We start from the raw sequence: 16,921 nt of genomic DNA, 5'->3' as shown, positions 1-16,921 counted from the left end.
TAGTTTTGTTTGTTTGTTTCTTTTTTTCTAACAAACAGCTTCGGTCTGTTGTATTTTCTGATTTATGTAGACATGTGGCTTTATTGGTTGGAACGTAAATAATTATTGAATCTGTTTGGGTGAACCGATTCTTTGAAACGAACATTTCAAAAGAGCCGACTCGCAGGATTAAATCGGACCTCTCATCGCTAGAAAATAATCCGTCGTGAGCGCGCAAAATGACGTCGTAATGCGTTCCCGTCGTGATGGTGGCGGATCGTGCACGCGCTAAATCGGTAATGGCTGCCCTAGATCGGCGGATTTCCATCCTTGACTTTGTAGAACAAAGCTGGGCCGCTTGGATCGACAAAGCGAACGTATCCACGCCGGATGGTAAGTAAAATAACGTCGAGCCCTCAATACTTTCTGTTGTAATCGAGTCGAGCGAGCACAGGAAATAGATTTGTTTGAAAAGAGCAAACCCCGGCCGCCACGACCCAAACAAAGGCCCCGCCGGGTCCTAGCGCCGCACGGGTATCAAGCCGACACACTGTACTTTTGGAAAATCTCCCAGGTCCTAGCGCTCCGTTTAGCCGAAGAATATTCCCTTTACTAAAACATACATTGTTGAAAATGAGTTTGTAATGTACATAAACGGATTATATATGTTGTCGCGTTGGTTAGAGTTATAAAGCCAAAAGATGCGGCTTAGTATGTCATCTTTGGTGATCTGACAGCCAGCGCGACGGGAAGTGAAGGTGGAGACGAGTCTCTGGCCAGAGAACTAACGTTATATAGATAAATAAACCTCTAAACCCATTTACACACTCAACGGTTTATAATTGTTCTGGTCAACGCAAAAATATCTCTTTATCATCAGATTATCACGTAGTGACAGTACGTGAAACGCTGGACTGATATTTCCTTTTGCAGTAGCCAGAGGCATCTTCACATCAAACTGCCCTTGCTCTGACTTTTCTTTACATTACATCTGCATATAGCAAACACTGAGTTGGTCTCTCTACATCTGTCTTACTTATGAACTGATTAATAATAAAAATTGTGTTTTACATGTATGTGGTTCATGTAATACAGGAAATGACCCATATTATTGAATGCAGTAAGCTGTGGCCATTGAAAATGGGAACATTTAGCACTGTTGCTTTGGTCTTTTATGGTATTTCTAAAGCAGTTCTTAACTGGGGGACCAGGGCCAACTACGGGGCCTCCACAAACTTTCAAAAGAACAGTCCAGGGTCTACAGGAATGACCTAGTCATGAATGTGACATCAGCCATCTTCACAATTGTACAGCCCACAATGGATGTTAGAGCTGAAGCGGGACATGACTTAAAATGGGTTATGAATAACAGTGTATCAAAATAATAAGTAGGCCAACAACGTCACATTTGTGGTAAACATTCATAGACTGGAGTTTTCCATTCTACTCAGTAATGCGGGTTTCGTTTCACACCTACTAGCTCCTAATTTGACTCAGTCACAAATTGACAAACTTTTTTTTTTTCACATGCAAAATGCACACACAAAAATGGAAAAAGTTTTCAGTTGTCACCTGAACAGATGTTGATTCTATTAAAGGGATAGTTTACCAAAAAATGAAAATTACCCCATAATTTACTAACCCTCAATCCATCATATGTATATGACTTCCTTCTCTCAGATAAATACAATCGGAGTTATATTAAAAAATGTCTTTGCTCCTCCAGGCTTTACAAGGGCAGTCACTGCCGTTATATAGTTTGAAGAGCCAGGACATTTTTTTTAATATAACTCCGATTGTATTTGTCTAAAATAAGAAAGTCAAATAAACCTAGGATGACTTGAGGGTGAGTAAATCAGGGTAATTTTCATTTTTTAGTTGAACTATCCCTTTAAAGAACACATGGTTCTTGGAATGTCTGAAATTACCATTAATTGCAGTTAGTTATTTGTAAAATATGGACACTCAAAGGGAGTGTCAGTGTGAATGGACTTTGCTTGGCGCTTCATTTCCTGTTTTTTTTTTTTCTTTTCTTTTTGTTTCACTGCCTCTTTTAGGGTCCTCTCTGGAAGAGTGTGGCAAAAATGTGAAGAAACGGATGGAAACCATGACTCTTAAGAAAGAGGGTGAGGAGGCGTTTGTTAGGCTTGTGATTGACTGATGATTGTGATGACGCGTTTCAATGTTTAAAAATTGTATGTACATTTATAACACTATATTTTGTATTATATCACCTTTATCAAGTTACAAAAAACTAGGGCTGTCATTTTAACGCATTAACTTAATTAATTAGTTATAAAAAAACGCAACAAAAATATTTTAGACCTGTACCCCCAGTACAGTTATGACATAAAATATTGGTGTGAAAAATGCCCCTTTATGTGTTTTGTCTGATATTTATAGATATCACATATCACACAATATAACAGGCAGCAAGAGCAATATTAAAGAAGTGCTTTTGGTGTTTTGTTACAGTTGGTAACAAAACTGTTTTGGTTAACAATAGCTATGTTTCCATCCAAAAATGCGAATTTAACTTATGCGCAAAACTGGAACATCGCATAAAACATTTGCGCATAAAGCACCGTTTCCATCCAGCGAGAGAAAGAGAACAAAATCGCCACTTCCCGATAAACTTGCAGTAAATATAAAAAAAAAAAAAAAAAAACTTGGAGAAGTCATGAAAATAATAATTTTCAGATTTCCCCACCGGTTAATTGAAATGTGACAACACGGGCAGTACCGGTATCACCGAGGGAAAAGGTTGAGGGATAGTTTTCTCTCGTTTCCACGCTTTTCTTCGCTTTTAAAAGCTTGTAAATGCTTGTTCTCTAACTGAACTAAATGATTTTTATTTCTATAAAATAATCAAAACGACCGCAGGGCCGGTGCCATGGTGGGCAAGTGACGAAACCGCTGAAGGAAACATTTCAGAATGACACAAACAACATTTCTGATGCTGTGCAACAAGATGGGTCCGCTGGTTAGTCAAGTTATCCCGTTCCAGCGTGCAAAGTCGCATGACTTTTTTTAATGCGCATGGAGGAATTTATTCGGTAAAAGTGTTTCCATCGTAGTTTATGCGCATTTTTTCTTATCGGATAAAAAATTTATCCTACTTAGTTGTGCGCATAAGTTTTTTATGCACATTTTCAGAATTTATGCGCATTTTTGCATTTCCATTCAGAGATTTTTTTATGCGATATTCCAAAATGCGCATAAAAATAGGTGGATGGAAACACAGCTAATGACTTTCAATCTATGAACAAAAAATACTGGAATGTTTCTCAAATTATCTTCTTTTATATTCAGGCCCAGTTTCACAGACAGGGCTTAGATTAAGCCAGGATTAGGCTATAGTTCAATTAGGACATTTAAGTAATTTTTATAAACGTGCTTGGAAAAAAACATTACAGGTGTGCATCTTGAGACAAAACAAAGGCACTGATATATTTTAAGATCAATCAGTGCAATTTTGTTTCAGTTGAAACAGCTCAGACTTACATTTTTGTCTAGGACTAGGCTTAAGCCTTGTCTGTGAAACTGGGGGTCAATAGTTTATGATGCAGCCTAAATGTTATGTATAATACATTTTTGTGTTGAATAAACTGAAATATTTCTTTTTAAAGCTACAATTTGTAAAGTCTACTTAATACTTTCTCATTTAACACAAAAATAGTTTTAAATAATCTTTTGTGGGTATTTTCACAGTCAAATTTATTTCATGATTAATTTGATTAATTAATCAAAACATCATGTAATTAATTGGATTACACATTTTAATCAACTGACTGCCCTTAAAAAAAACTAGTTAACACTAATGCAAGGGTGTTTCTAAATTTGAGATTCAAAGTAAATCTTTTCCACAATTTTTTTTTCTTGTCCTCATAGACATGTCGATATATGGCCACTGCCCAGCACATGATGACTTCTTCCTGGTAGTATGCAGCCACTGTGGGCAGGTGGTGAAGCCACAGGCATTTGAGAAGCATTGTGAGCATCGCCATGGCCTCTTCAGTGAGCTTTGCGACACGTCATCCAACTGCTCTCCTGACCGACCCCGACAGGGGAGACCACCTTCCCAACACAGAAGCCTATGTGAGGCTCAAGACAACAGGCTCCAGGGGGCTGGACCCCCACGGGTCCCACCACCTCATTCTCCCCACCAGGGACATTCCAAACCACAGCGTGAAGCACCCAGGTGAGGACGAGTGAAGTGCAGTTTAACTTGACCTTACGCGTCCACTGTTTATTCCAGTGTTGTTTCATTGCAGTGTTATATTCCAGTCTTCAGCAGGTGGATAAAGTTTTCCATGAAACCCTTCCATCACCTAAACATTTGACCACACCACCAAAAAAAGCAGCCCCTTCAGCTGAGAAGCCAATCCAGAAGAGTTTGGACTCACACACTCACCCGCACGGACCAAGAACATACAGCAGAACCTACAAGAAAGTACTTAGTAAGTCTCTGATGCAACCCATAAGGGGGAATAATTTTTTTTTATGTTTGTGAGTTTGGAGTGGCATTCATTTTAGTCTTGTGAACCTGTTCAAATGATCCATTTAAAGAGATAGTTCACCCAAAAATGAAAATTCTGTCATTAATTACTCACCCTCATGTTGTTCCAAACCTGTAAGACCTTTGTTCATCTTCAGAACACAAATTAAGATATTTTTAAAAGAAATCCAAGAGTTTTCTGACCCTGCATAGACAGCAACGTAACTACCATGTTCAAGGCCCAGAAAGGTAGTAAAATAGTCCATTTGACATCAGTTGTTCAACCTTAATTTTATGAAGCTATGAGAATAATTTTGTGCATGAATAAAAAAAAAAGTCTTTATTCAACAATTTCATCTGTTCAGTGTCATCAGCGATGGAAAATACTGTTTGCCCCTTTACAACGCTGTTACCGTTACAAACAATTAAAAGCTGCATTATTATAATTGAGCTCACTGAATCGGTTTTTATTTGAGTAGGCTTTCTCTCAGCCATAGGACCTGCAAAACTGCGCGTCGTATTGCGCTCTTCTAATGAGGTAAATTCTGGCTTATTCCTCTCAGCGCATCTTGTTCCAGAAATGAAAGTAGCCAAGATGAACTTGATGAATGTTCACGTTTGTTTACGGAGATGATGTAGGCGTTTACCTACATGTCCACACTAGTGTTAATTTCGTCAGACGAGACGAGACGAAATATGTTCGTCAACGACCTTTTTTTTCATGACTAAGACGAGACGATGACAAGACTGCACCACTGTCCAAAAACGCTGACTAAGACTAAATTAACATGCATTATTGTTGACGAAATAAGACGAGACGAAAATGTTTTGCATAAAATAAAAACTAAGATAAAATCTCTCTTCATTTTCGTCTACAATCGTCTCTGCTTTTTCATCAGCTGTTACGGCTTTAAAATATTCAAACTGCGCTTTGGCTCGCTGGCTGGCGCTGAGCCAGAGACGGACGAGCTCTGCGCTTGTCTTATAATCACAAGTTACGCAGCGTTTTTAACCACATAACGCTTATTTTAGGTTTCAGACATTTAAATACACACAAGTACTAGTAAAAGAAGACATTTAGAGTTTGTAAAATACACACATAGGTCTATGGAAGCAGCAAATAACAATCTATTCAAATATAATTTGCCGATGTGTTTTATTCATATCACATACACATAGGCTTAGTAACTAAAAAGTTCACTCTATTCCTCTTCAAGTTCACCAGCCACTTACTTGCATGTATTTCGGGAGAAACGGATGAATGTATGTGCTGTAAATACGGCTGACAGGACTCTGAACGGCAGCGCGAACAAACATGGCCGCGTCCATCTCACGTTACAGATTACGATCCAGATCATTTATATAGGGTTTTAAACGACGAAACATACTAATTCACACATATTTGTGAATCGGAATATTAGATAGTTCATGGCATGGTAAGCAAGTGTGTGAGTATTCTGGATAAAAAAGGAAAAACGAAATAAAAGCGATCTATCTGTCATACAGTGTTGTTGGGTCTGTGTTGTGACACGTGACAATCTTGATGCGTCGCCATGGAAACAATAAGGACGAACGTTCTAAAATAACGGTCGCTTAAAAAAAACTCACTCTCAGGGGTCCGCTAGAATTAAACTCACCACTGAAAGGGTTAATCATTTGTGAATGTGTCTCCTAAATCAGAAATTGAAAACCAGACACGTTTAACATTTGCATTCAACAAAAATCATTCAACAAGTGTATTTTGTCAGGTAATTATGACATTTAACCAATGTTTGAGATGTGAAACACTTTTTTTACTGAAATGTGTATCAGTAATAATCTCAGTAATTATGTGTTATTTTAAAAAAAGACTAAAATTTTGACTAAACCTAGACTAAAATATATTGAGTTCTTTTTTGACTAAAACTAGACTAAAATTAAAAGACTTTTAGTCGACTAAAACTTGACTAAGATACCTTGAGTTTTCTTTTGACTAAAACTAGACTAAAATGACGAGACTTTTAGTCGACTAAAACTTGACTAACAAAAAAAGATATGTGAATGACTAAATATGACTAAAACTAACAAGGACATTTGGCACAAGACTAAGACTAAGACTAAATTAAAAATGGGTGACGAAATTAACACTAGTCCACACGTCTCACGTGGATGTTTATAATTTAAAAAGTGGAGCCGCTCGTGGGCATGATTACAGTAAAAATGAGTTTAGACAGGAAAAACTGGAGCTCGCATTAGTATCATATGGATAACTTTATCAGAGAATATTTGTTTTCATATTTTTCACATATTTGCTGAGATTCAGGTTTTTTTATTTATTTGTCTGAAGAGAGGTGACAGTCCGAGATGGCAGAGAGCACGCCCTGTTTATTTTCTTTATTTTACAAAAGTACATTGTTCTGTTGTTATTATGACTACACACAAAGAAAAGTAGAGCCTTTGCAGTTTCAATCAATACCTTATTCTTATCTGTGGGATGTTTTCCATGTCTGCGGGTTGAAGCGACCCCAATAACGTGACATTTAGCCCCTGGAAGGTATCTCTGACATCGTCCCACAGCAACATTAAAATAGTTATTTGACCAATTTGATTTTTGATTTTTTTTAAGAAACACAATAGTTACTTTTCCTGGTAATTTAACACTTTTTAATGATGATGTAACTCGCTCAGTTACTATTTGTGAGAAGTGACTATAACTGATTAGTTTTTTTAAAGTAACGTGCCCATCACTGAGTGTCAGTCTTTGATGCATGTTCACAACAACGCGTTGTGGTACTTTGACATCAAGGTGAACGCGTGTCAAACATTTTCTCTTGTTGAAACCAGTTTGTTTATTTCAGAGAAAGAATGTGACTTGGACAAGCACTGTGGGGTGATGGATCCTGAGAGAAAGAAACTGTGCACCAGACTCCTGACCTGTAATGTGAGTACATTCAATATACAGAAACAATACAACAATATTTGATTTTGTTATTCTGGAGTGAAGCGTTATACATTGTCTGTTGTTTTTGTGTTATCTTCTCTGCCGCAGATCCATTCTATCCATCAGCGCCGACAGGTGGTAGGGAGGCGGAAACCCTTCGACCAGCTTGTAATGGAGCTAAAGATGAGCTCAAAGCCTCGAGAGCGCCCCCCTTTGCCTAGAGAGGTTCCCCATGGAGGCTCTGTCCACCATGAGACCCCAGCCTCTCAGATCGGGCCTCTGCACTACAAATGCCAAATAACTAACTCCTCTATTCTCAGGTCTGTAGTTCTGCAAAAATCCAGGGTACCTGTTAAAATATGCATTTGCATTGCAATGAATGAAGACTGAATGCTTATAGGGTTATTTAATACTTAAACAGGATGTCTATCTTAATATATGCATTTACAGGTCCATGAATCCATCAGAGGGTGTTGTAGAGACGAAGGAGGAAGTGATGCGCTCTGAGGAGCCGCAGGTGGAGTCTCTCTCAGCCGATCTCTCCAGTGAGGAGAGTGATGGGGAGAACCGTGAAGACTTTGCTCATTTACCAGCAAGCACCTTGCATCCTAAACCCCTGGGTGTAAGTATTTTACAATATTTAAAAAATCTAAAATCTCTCTAAATCATAATGTAAGATGGTGTTCATAACCTAAAATACAGTTTCATTTAATAATATCTAATTATAGTAAAATGAACCCATGTTTGTCTCCTCTCTCATGTTCTACCCAGCTTTGCACCTTCGGGGCACGTGTACTTGGCCGTAGTGTGTTAGCGTTTGACCGAAGGTTGCTCCACCTGCGGTCAGCTTTCAGTGTCATGATGGAGCAGCACCTCAGCACTTATCTATGGAAGTAAGATTGTTTTACATCAACATGATGATCTTGTGACATTCACAAGGCTTATTTTGTGTGTTTTCAACATTTAGCTGATTGAGGAAATGCAGTGAGGTTAGAAATCTCAGACTACTATTAAAAATCCTTCTACTTTTGTAATTTGCTTATTTGTATGTTTTTTTTATTAATCACAAATATAATCAGCATAACAAATGTATTGAAGAAAGTACACATGCAGTTGAAGTCAAAAGTTTACATACACCTTGCAGAATCTGCAAAATGTTATTTATTGTAATTTTGTTATTTTTATTTAGTACTAACCTGAATAAGATATTTAAATAAATTACCCTGTTCCAAAGTTTACATAGACGTTATTCTTAATACGGCGTTGTTACCACAGCTGCTTTTTTGTTTGTTTGTTTAGTGATAGTTGTTCATGAGTTCCTTGTTTGTCCTGAAAAGTTAAACTGTCTGCTGTCCTTCAGAAAAACAATGGCTGTATGATTTTGAAATCCATCTTTTCACTTTTCAGGTGAGGGGCTCATATGCCACTATTACAGAAGGTTCAAACACTTACTGATGCTTCAGAAGAAAAAATAATGCATTAAAACTTTTTAAATTTGCAAAAACAGGGTAAATTTTACTTATTTTGTCTTCTGGGAAACATGTAAGTATCTGCTTTAACCTCTGAAGGGCAGTACTAATTGAAAAAAAAAATGATATTTAGGCAAAATAAGAAAAATGTAAACATTCCGCTCAAAGGTTTTCACCCCCGGCTCTTAATACATCGTTTTTCCTTCTGAAGCAACAGTGAGCATTTGAATCTTCTGTGAACCACCTTTTGTGTTGTATGTGAGTCCCTTACTTGTCCTCACTATGAAAAGATGGATCTGAAAATCATACAGTCATTGTTGGAAAGGGTTCAACTACACAAAAATGCTGAAAAAACAAAGAATTTGTGGGACCTGAAGGATTTCTCTGAAGAACAGCAGGCAGTTTAACTGTTCAGGACAAACAATGGGACTTATAAACAGCTATCACTGAACAAAATGTGGATCATTCAGGTAACAGCGCAGTATTAAGAATTAAGTGTATGTAAACTTTTGAACAAGGTCATTTTTTTTATGAATTCAACTATTATTTCCTCTTGTGGACTATATGTAAACGTCTTTTATGTGAAATAATAATAATATTAATAATAATAACATTTTGCAGATTCTGCAAGGGGTATGTAAACCTTTGACTTCAACTGTGAATAATATTTAGAATTAGCTTTTAAATTAGAATTTTTATATTTGGAGTATTTTTAGTTTTAAGTTTTAGTAATGTGTTTATTTGAATAATTCTATATAGCTTTTTTTATTTCAGTTTTATTAAATATTATTACTTCAACTTAAACTTATTTCGGTTAGTTTTCAGTCAACATTTCAAATTTTTAAAATATTTTTATCTAATGTTTGGTTTATTTAATTCTTTTCTAATTCAGTTATATTTCGCTACAAATATATAATCAGTATAACAAACTGATTGAAAAAAGATTTCAGAATTAAAACAAAAAATGTAATTTAATCTGTTACTAATAATTAGTATTTTTAAAATCAGTTTCTATTAATTTATTTGCTTTAATAAAAAAAATGGGATGTTTTTAACTCTTTTCCCTGCTAGGGTTTTTGTAAAACTGCCACCAGCGTTTTTTGTCCTTCTCACTAAATTTTTATGGCATATTTTATTGTATTAATATCTGAATATGCAATACATCAAAATAAAGAACCGACCTTCTACTTTCAAATTTTTTTTTCATTATTAACACTTGAATTTAGGTAAGTTTCATTAAAAAAAGAAACACTTTAAAGAAAAAGCTGAAAAAATCAATTTTTTTTTTTTTTTTTTTTTTTTTTTTTAATCAAAGACAGCGGGATCATATTCAGTACGATGATCAAAGCATAGATGCAATAGATTGCTTCTATCAGCACCCCTAGAGCTCCTTTATCGTCTTTCTGGATCGACAAAAAGCCATTAGATCTTGTCTTTGGCGGGAAAAGAATTAAATGTATTTGTTCAATACATTTTTTTTTTCTTTTGCCTGTGAATTTAGTTTGTTATAAGTACATCCTATATCTGCAGGAAAATCCCTCAGGTGTCAGAACTATGCTCACATCAACCCCTAGTCACCACAAACACCTACAATTCCCATGATGCCACACGCAGCTCAGTACCCATCCGCAGCACCTCTACTCTCAGGACAAGCACCTCAGGACAATTAGAGCCCACCAACCTAACAGCCGCCTCCAAACTACCAACAAAAGCCCAGACGACCTCAGGCCCAGCCCGGCCCCGTAACCCTGCGGGTCGGCCCAGCAAACAAGCTTTGCAACCGGGTATCAGGGAGCTTCAGGGGAGTCCCACAGCCAGTAAGCGGCGGAAATCTCCCAAAGAGGACAAGGACTCGCCTGGACAGTCTAAAATCCTATTTCTCCCCCACCACAAAGACCGCCAGTCCTCCTTGAACAGAACAGCGATTTCGTCACCACATGGACCATTTAATGGCACACACCCACCTGGCAGCAAAACACACCCACCTGAAATGAAGGGGCTGATTAAGCAAAGCCCCGCCCACAACTCCCCCTCTCCCTCCCCAGAGTCTGATAAGGGAGGGGCCTCAGGGCTCAATCAAAGGGCTGTTGGGTACAAGCATAAAGGGCCTGGAAGGAAACGCAAGACCAGTGACGCCTCTCCCCTCAAAAACAATTTGTGTGCCCCTAAACCCAGTATCCTCTCCTCTCTCTCCCAAACTCACTCCAGCCTGGTGTCCTGGGGTGGGGATGGCAGACCAGCATCAGCCTCCCACAGTCTGCCAAACAAACTAGGTGCACAGAAGGTATGTTCAACACATTTATCAGTCGTTTAACTAAAGGTGCATTCATTTATTTTATTTTATTTGTTGCACTGGCCAAGATGTTCCTGATAATTTACTCAACCCCATGTCATCCAAGATGTTCCTGTCTTTCCTACTTCAGACGAAAAGAAATTAAGATTTTTGAGGAAAACATTCCAGCATTTTTCTCCATATACTTTACACTCTACATGATCCCAGCCGAGGAAAAAGGGTCTTATCTAGTAAAACAATCTGCAATTTTCTAAAAAAAAAAAAAAAAATACTATGTACTTATTAATCACAAATGCTCATCTTGCACTAGTTTGACTTCTCGCATTAAGTAGTCAAGTTGAAAAGGTCACAAGTGACGTAGACTGAAGTACCGACCCAGTGTTTACAAAGCGAACATGCAAAGAAAGTCAAAGCTACAAAAAACACTCTACAAAAAAGGTAGCACAACTATATCAGGCTCTTTTGAAGTTGGAGGAGGAATGAGATGGAGTTTTTCACCCTACGCTATATTTTTGAACTGGAGTAAACTTATGAAGCACTAACCACGTGTGACCTTTCCAATGTGATTACGTAATGTGTGAAATACAGCTATGTTTCTGTTGAAAATTGCTGGGATTATGTGGGGCCCTTTCAAGCTGAATTTAAAACTGCAATTTCGGACCTTCAACCCACTGGATTCCATTGAAGTCCACTATATGGAGAAAAATCCTGGAATGTTTTCCTCAAATTTATTTTCGACTGAGGAAAGAAAGACATGAACATCTTGGATGACATGGGGGTGAGTAAATTATCAGGAATTTTTTATTCTGGAAGTCAACTAATCCTATAAAAGATGACGCTAAATATGATTAATCAAAATGATAGTTAATTTAAAATTGTATTATTGTAAATACAATAGTATTCATTAATATATTGAATTGGGTTTCATTTTTTAATTTTCAGTTCAAATTTTAGCTTTTAGTTTTTTTTCAGTAATTTTGTTGTGCTTATTAGATAAATATTTCAATATAGCATTATTTTATTTTCAGTTCTAGTAATTTTACTACTTATTTCAGTCAGTTGCCAAGGCAAGTTTTTAGATTAACATTTTTAATCTAATATCTCCTATAATTTTATCTCAGCTTTATATTTCGGTTACTGAAAACAATTGTATTCATTTTTGTTTCAGTTAACAATAACAAAACTGAAGGGGTGACAGTCATATTTAGTTTATTATAAACTTATTTAAAACACTTAAATCATAGTATAAACAGCATTTGATAGATTATGTAAAATATTTGTTTCATTTCTATATTGTCATAATTTTTGTGCGTGCAGTGAAAAACTGAAGAAATAATGACCAGTTACGGTATCTAAAACTATACATTTTCCTTTACAAAATTAAATTATTTTTCTTCTTCTTTTTTTTTTTTAGTACTTTAAATAAATTTGTTGATTTTTCAGCTACCTGAATTAAATAGCTTTTAGACTGTTAGGCTGCTGATATGATTTCATAATTTAAAGTGTGTGTGTGTGTGTTTTAAGTGATGTGTTAAATAATAACCTAATACAACCAGTATGTAGGTGTCTGGAAGTTTAAAGGGATAGTTCACCCAAAAATGAAAATTTTGTCATTGATTACTCACCCTGTCGTTCCAAACACTCAAGACCTTCATTCATCCAGGGTTTCCGCGGGTCCTTGAAATGTCTTAAAAAGTATTAATTTAAGGCCATAAAAAGTGGTACTAGGAAGTCTTAATTATGATTTCAAGAGGTCTTAAATTTGCAGTTACCAGAAAAACCACAATATTCCTGCCGCTTTGAAAGCGCCACATGCTGGCAGAGAATATGTATTTCCAATAAGTCCGTCTGCTGTTTTTATTCAGACCAAAGTGAAAATCAACATGTTTTTAGACTGCAAACACACAGAGTTGTAAATGTGAACTGGTGGATCGACAAGAAGATAACGCATTATAGAAATCTAAACAATTAAGACAAAATAACTAAATATATTTATATGTTATTTAATTAATATAATAGTTGATTGATCATTTTTTTAATTAATATAATTAATGCTTTGGACATAATTTTATAAAACTTTTTGTTTTTGTGAAAACCTGTAGCTGAACTGTAAATCTTGCTTTTTACAGTTATTTTACAAATTAAAATGTTGCCCTGCCCTGATATTAATTTTATTTGTGCAGGTCTTAAAAAAGATCTTAAAAAGTCTTAAATTTGAGCTTAAAAATTCTTATACCCTGTTCATCTTCGGAACACAAATTATTATTTTCTTTGCGCACAAAATGTATTCTCGTAGCTTTGTGAAATTATGGTTGATGTCACATAAACAGTTTTATCGATGCCCTTACTACGTTTCTGGCCCTGGGAACATTTCAGTTATGTTACTGTTTATGGAGGGTCAGAAAGCTCTCAGATTTAATCAAAAATCTCTTCATTTGTATTCCGAAGATGAACAAAGATCTTACGTATCTAACATATAGGTGACATAATTTTCATTTTTGGGTGAACTATCCCTTTAAGAAGCTCTTGGTAGACATATAATCATCTTGTTAGTGAAAGAAAATAAATTAAAGTTATTGAAGAAAACTGGCAGCGCTTACTTTTTAAACACTTCAAAGATAAAAATACACAGTGTTGGATAGAACAAGAAGTATCGGAAGTCACAGATTGATAGTCTGTTAAGATGAATCATCAAGGTTTAATTCAGCACAGTGGTTGAGTCTCAGCTCTGAATTTAGATCTTTTTTCCTGACCATCTGCTCTTCTTTTCTCCCAACAGCCAAAGCTTCTTCACTGAGGGAGTCTGCCTTAAACTCCTCCAGAAGCACAGGCTTACTGCCATGTATTTGCCACAGACTTTATGCACAGGATGGTGAAAGCGTTTGAAGTTACCTGTAGGAGGACGTTTCTGTATGTATGTATGTGTGTGTTTGTGTTTTGTATACTGGATTTCTATGTGAACGAATGTATTTGTGAATGACCTGCAAAAGAATATAGAAATACCTCAAAACCTTCCTTATGCTGCTAAACGGACTGTCAGATAATGGACTCTGAAATAAATATGCCAACATGTTTCTGTTGTGTTGCTCTTAATGAATTGAGCTGCTTGATCTCACCACTAGATGACACTAAACAGCTAAACACCTCTATTTTACACAAACTGGCCAAAGGGGCAATTTTTGTTTGTTGCGCATGATGAACAGTAGCTGTGTTTAGTTTACATATGTCATTTTTGAAATAACCCAGTGAGTGCAGCTTCAAAAGTCGGTTTGGGTTACATAAAAATCTGTATTTGACACAGAAAATAATTTTATCTTGTTCTTCGGGGCAAGTATTTAATTCAAACTTGACAACTTATATAACCATAACAATAATATATCTTTAAATATAGTTGATTCCTTATTAAAGTGTTCATTTCAAAGATACTGTATATAATAATGTGGTAATTGTGTAAACTAATGGTTAATGCAACTACAAGTTGCTTTAGATAGTGTCAGATAAATGTAAACTGACACTTATCTGTATGTCTGATTGGACAGAAGACATTAAATTAAGCAAAAACAATTACATTTTTTAATTCACTTTTATATTATTGATAAATAAATACTTCTCATAGGTAACTTCCATGTTGGAGGACTGCTGATCCGAAATCAGTTCCTTGATTATCCTCAAGCAGTCGGTTTCACTCTAGGACAGGGATCCACGCCACCCGGCACTCATCAGTCTCGTTTTTGACATTTAGACTAAATAAGTTTTTACAGTAAGGCCTCTAGCTCTAATACTGGACTTCACAACATTTCTATTTTTCTTCTCGCTTCAAGACTAGTAATGATGACTGAGACTCAACCATTTAGGGTTCACACAGTGTATTATGCTTGCTTACTAAGAATTGTTACACCTATATCTGCATTAATGAGATTTGTGTTAGTCTGCTTCTGTTTTTATGTGTTTTATGTACTAAAATTTAGACTAACTAGACTTCAATATATCAGGTATAGTTATTTTGAATTCTGTTAACCTAGATTTTTTTTGGTCTAACTGTTATCGAATAACAAAAGGGACATGATCTAGTCTCTAGTACTACGCACCTCTAGCACCTCTTAAGTTTTTAAGGCCATTCAGATCAAAATAGATAACTGTAACAATAAATATACTAACGTCCACATAAAAAAAGTGTTATGTTCATTATAGGTATGTGCTGCAGTTATGTCATAAGCCACTTTAAAAGCTCAAGTTTTTCAAAGTTGTGTGGATTCAAATTTTTATTTTTTTAATCATTCATCAGCTGAGAAATGTAACTTTATTGTGAAAGGTTTGGAGTATTCTCAATTTTTTTTTATCAATTTATTATTATTAAAATTTATTATTATAGTTATTGTCCTTGGTGCGAACAGGCCTTTAAACCGCTACTAAAGCTAATATAGGACAGTTTGCACAAGTGCTTCTAATATTGTCTATTTTGACATTCTGAGAGGCTGCAAGTCAACATGTAATCAAAATTAACCTAATTTACTCATTATTTACTAGATTTATTGTGAACAAATCTTCAGTTCAAGGAAAAAATAGTTCCCCTTGTAGGGAACTTGTGCTGCGTCCTCAAAGTGTCCTCTAGAGGACAAAGTGTCTTGTTCTTTCTCAGGGAACCATAGTTTTGTGCTTAACCCAAGATGTTCTCCTTCTAGAGAACTTGTGCTACATCCTCAAAGTGTCCTCTAGAGGATGCAGCATTTAATCCCTATTTCAGGGAACCATGGTTTAGTGCACAACCTAAGACTTTCCCATTCTAGGGAACTCGCGCTGCTTCCTCAAAGTGTCCACTAGAGGATGCAGCGTCTCGTTCCCTCTTGAGGAACCATGGTTATATGCGTAAACCGAGACGCTCCCTTTCAAGGGAACTTATGCTGTGTCCTTAAAGTGTCCACTAGAGGACACAGTGTCTCATTCCTTCTCGGGGAACCATAGTTTAGTGTGTAACCTGAGACGTTCCCCTTCTAGGGAACTTGTGCTGCGTCCTCATAGTGTCCACTAGAGGATGCAGCGTCTCGTTCTTCCTCAGGGTACCATGGTTTAGTGCTTAACCCAAGACATTCCTCTTCTATAGAACTCGTGCTGCATCCACAAAGTGTCCACTGGAGGATGCATTCTTCAGAACACAAATTAAGATATTTTGAATTAAATCCAAAAGCATTCTGACCTTCCACATTCTCATTCTTTCTCAGGGAACGATGGTTTCATCCGCAATCCGAGGTGTTCCCGTTGTAGGGAATTTGCACTGCATCCTCAAAGTGTCCACTAGAGGACGCAGCATCTAATTTCTTCTCAGAGAACTATGGTATAGTGCGTAACCTGAGACGTTCCCCTACTAGGGAACTTATGTTGCATCCTCAAAGTGTACACTAGATGATGCAGGGTCTCATGCTTTCTCAGGGAACCATGGTTACATATAACCCGAGGTGTTCCCGTTGTAGGGAATTTGCACCGCATCCTCAAAGTGTCCAATAGAGGACGCAGCGTCTAGTTTCTTCTCAAGGAACTATGGTTTAGTGCGTAACCTGAGACTTTCCCCTTCTAGGGAACTCATACTGTGTCCTCAAAGCATTCACTAGGACACAGCACCTCGTTCCCTCTTGGGGAACCATGGTTTAGTGCATAACCCGAGACGTTCCCCTTCTTAGGAACTTGTGCTGCATCCTCAAAGTGTACACTAGGTACTCTCAGGGAACCACGGTTACATGCGTAATCAGATTTTCTTTAAAATATTA

General features: G+C 36.7%; 1 protein-coding gene across 1 annotated transcript; it reads left to right on the top strand.

Annotated features, from left to right (window-relative positions):
* Positions 1-245: 245 nt before the first annotated feature.
* atxn7l2b (ataxin 7-like 2b) lies at positions 246-14,233 on the top strand. The gene is made up of 10 exons (XM_073819502.1): positions 246-372; positions 2,037-2,105; positions 3,871-4,180; positions 4,267-4,439; positions 7,315-7,397; positions 7,506-7,717; positions 7,848-8,019; positions 8,169-8,290; positions 10,397-11,150; positions 13,939-14,233. The coding sequence occupies exons 1-10, from the start codon at positions 246-248 to the stop codon at positions 13,954-13,956; spliced, it is 2,040 nt and encodes a 679-aa protein (XP_073675603.1). The 3' UTR covers positions 13,957-14,233.
* The last annotated feature ends 2,688 nt before the right edge of the window (positions 14,234-16,921 follow it).

This window comes from Garra rufa, chromosome 15 (assembly GCF_049309525.1).
Source record: "Garra rufa chromosome 15, GarRuf1.0, whole genome shotgun sequence".
Taxonomy (NCBI): Eukaryota; Metazoa; Chordata; class Actinopteri; order Cypriniformes; family Cyprinidae; genus Garra; species Garra rufa.
This window is presented reverse-complemented; position numbering and strand designations above follow the sequence as displayed.

Excerpts from the sequence above, each read along its gene's own strand:
- atxn7l2b (XM_073819502.1), top strand. The coding sequence starts at position 246 with ATGGTGGCGGATCGTGCACGCGCTAAATCGGTAATGGCTGCCCTAGAT. Across the intron at positions 373-2,036 it reads GAACGTATCCACGCCGGATG|GGTCCTCTCTGGAAGAGTGT; the intron begins GTAAGTAAAATA and ends TGCCTCTTTTAG. Across the intron at positions 7,718-7,847 it reads ACTAACTCCTCTATTCTCAG|GTCCATGAATCCATCAGAGG; the intron begins GTCTGTAGTTCT and ends ATGCATTTACAG.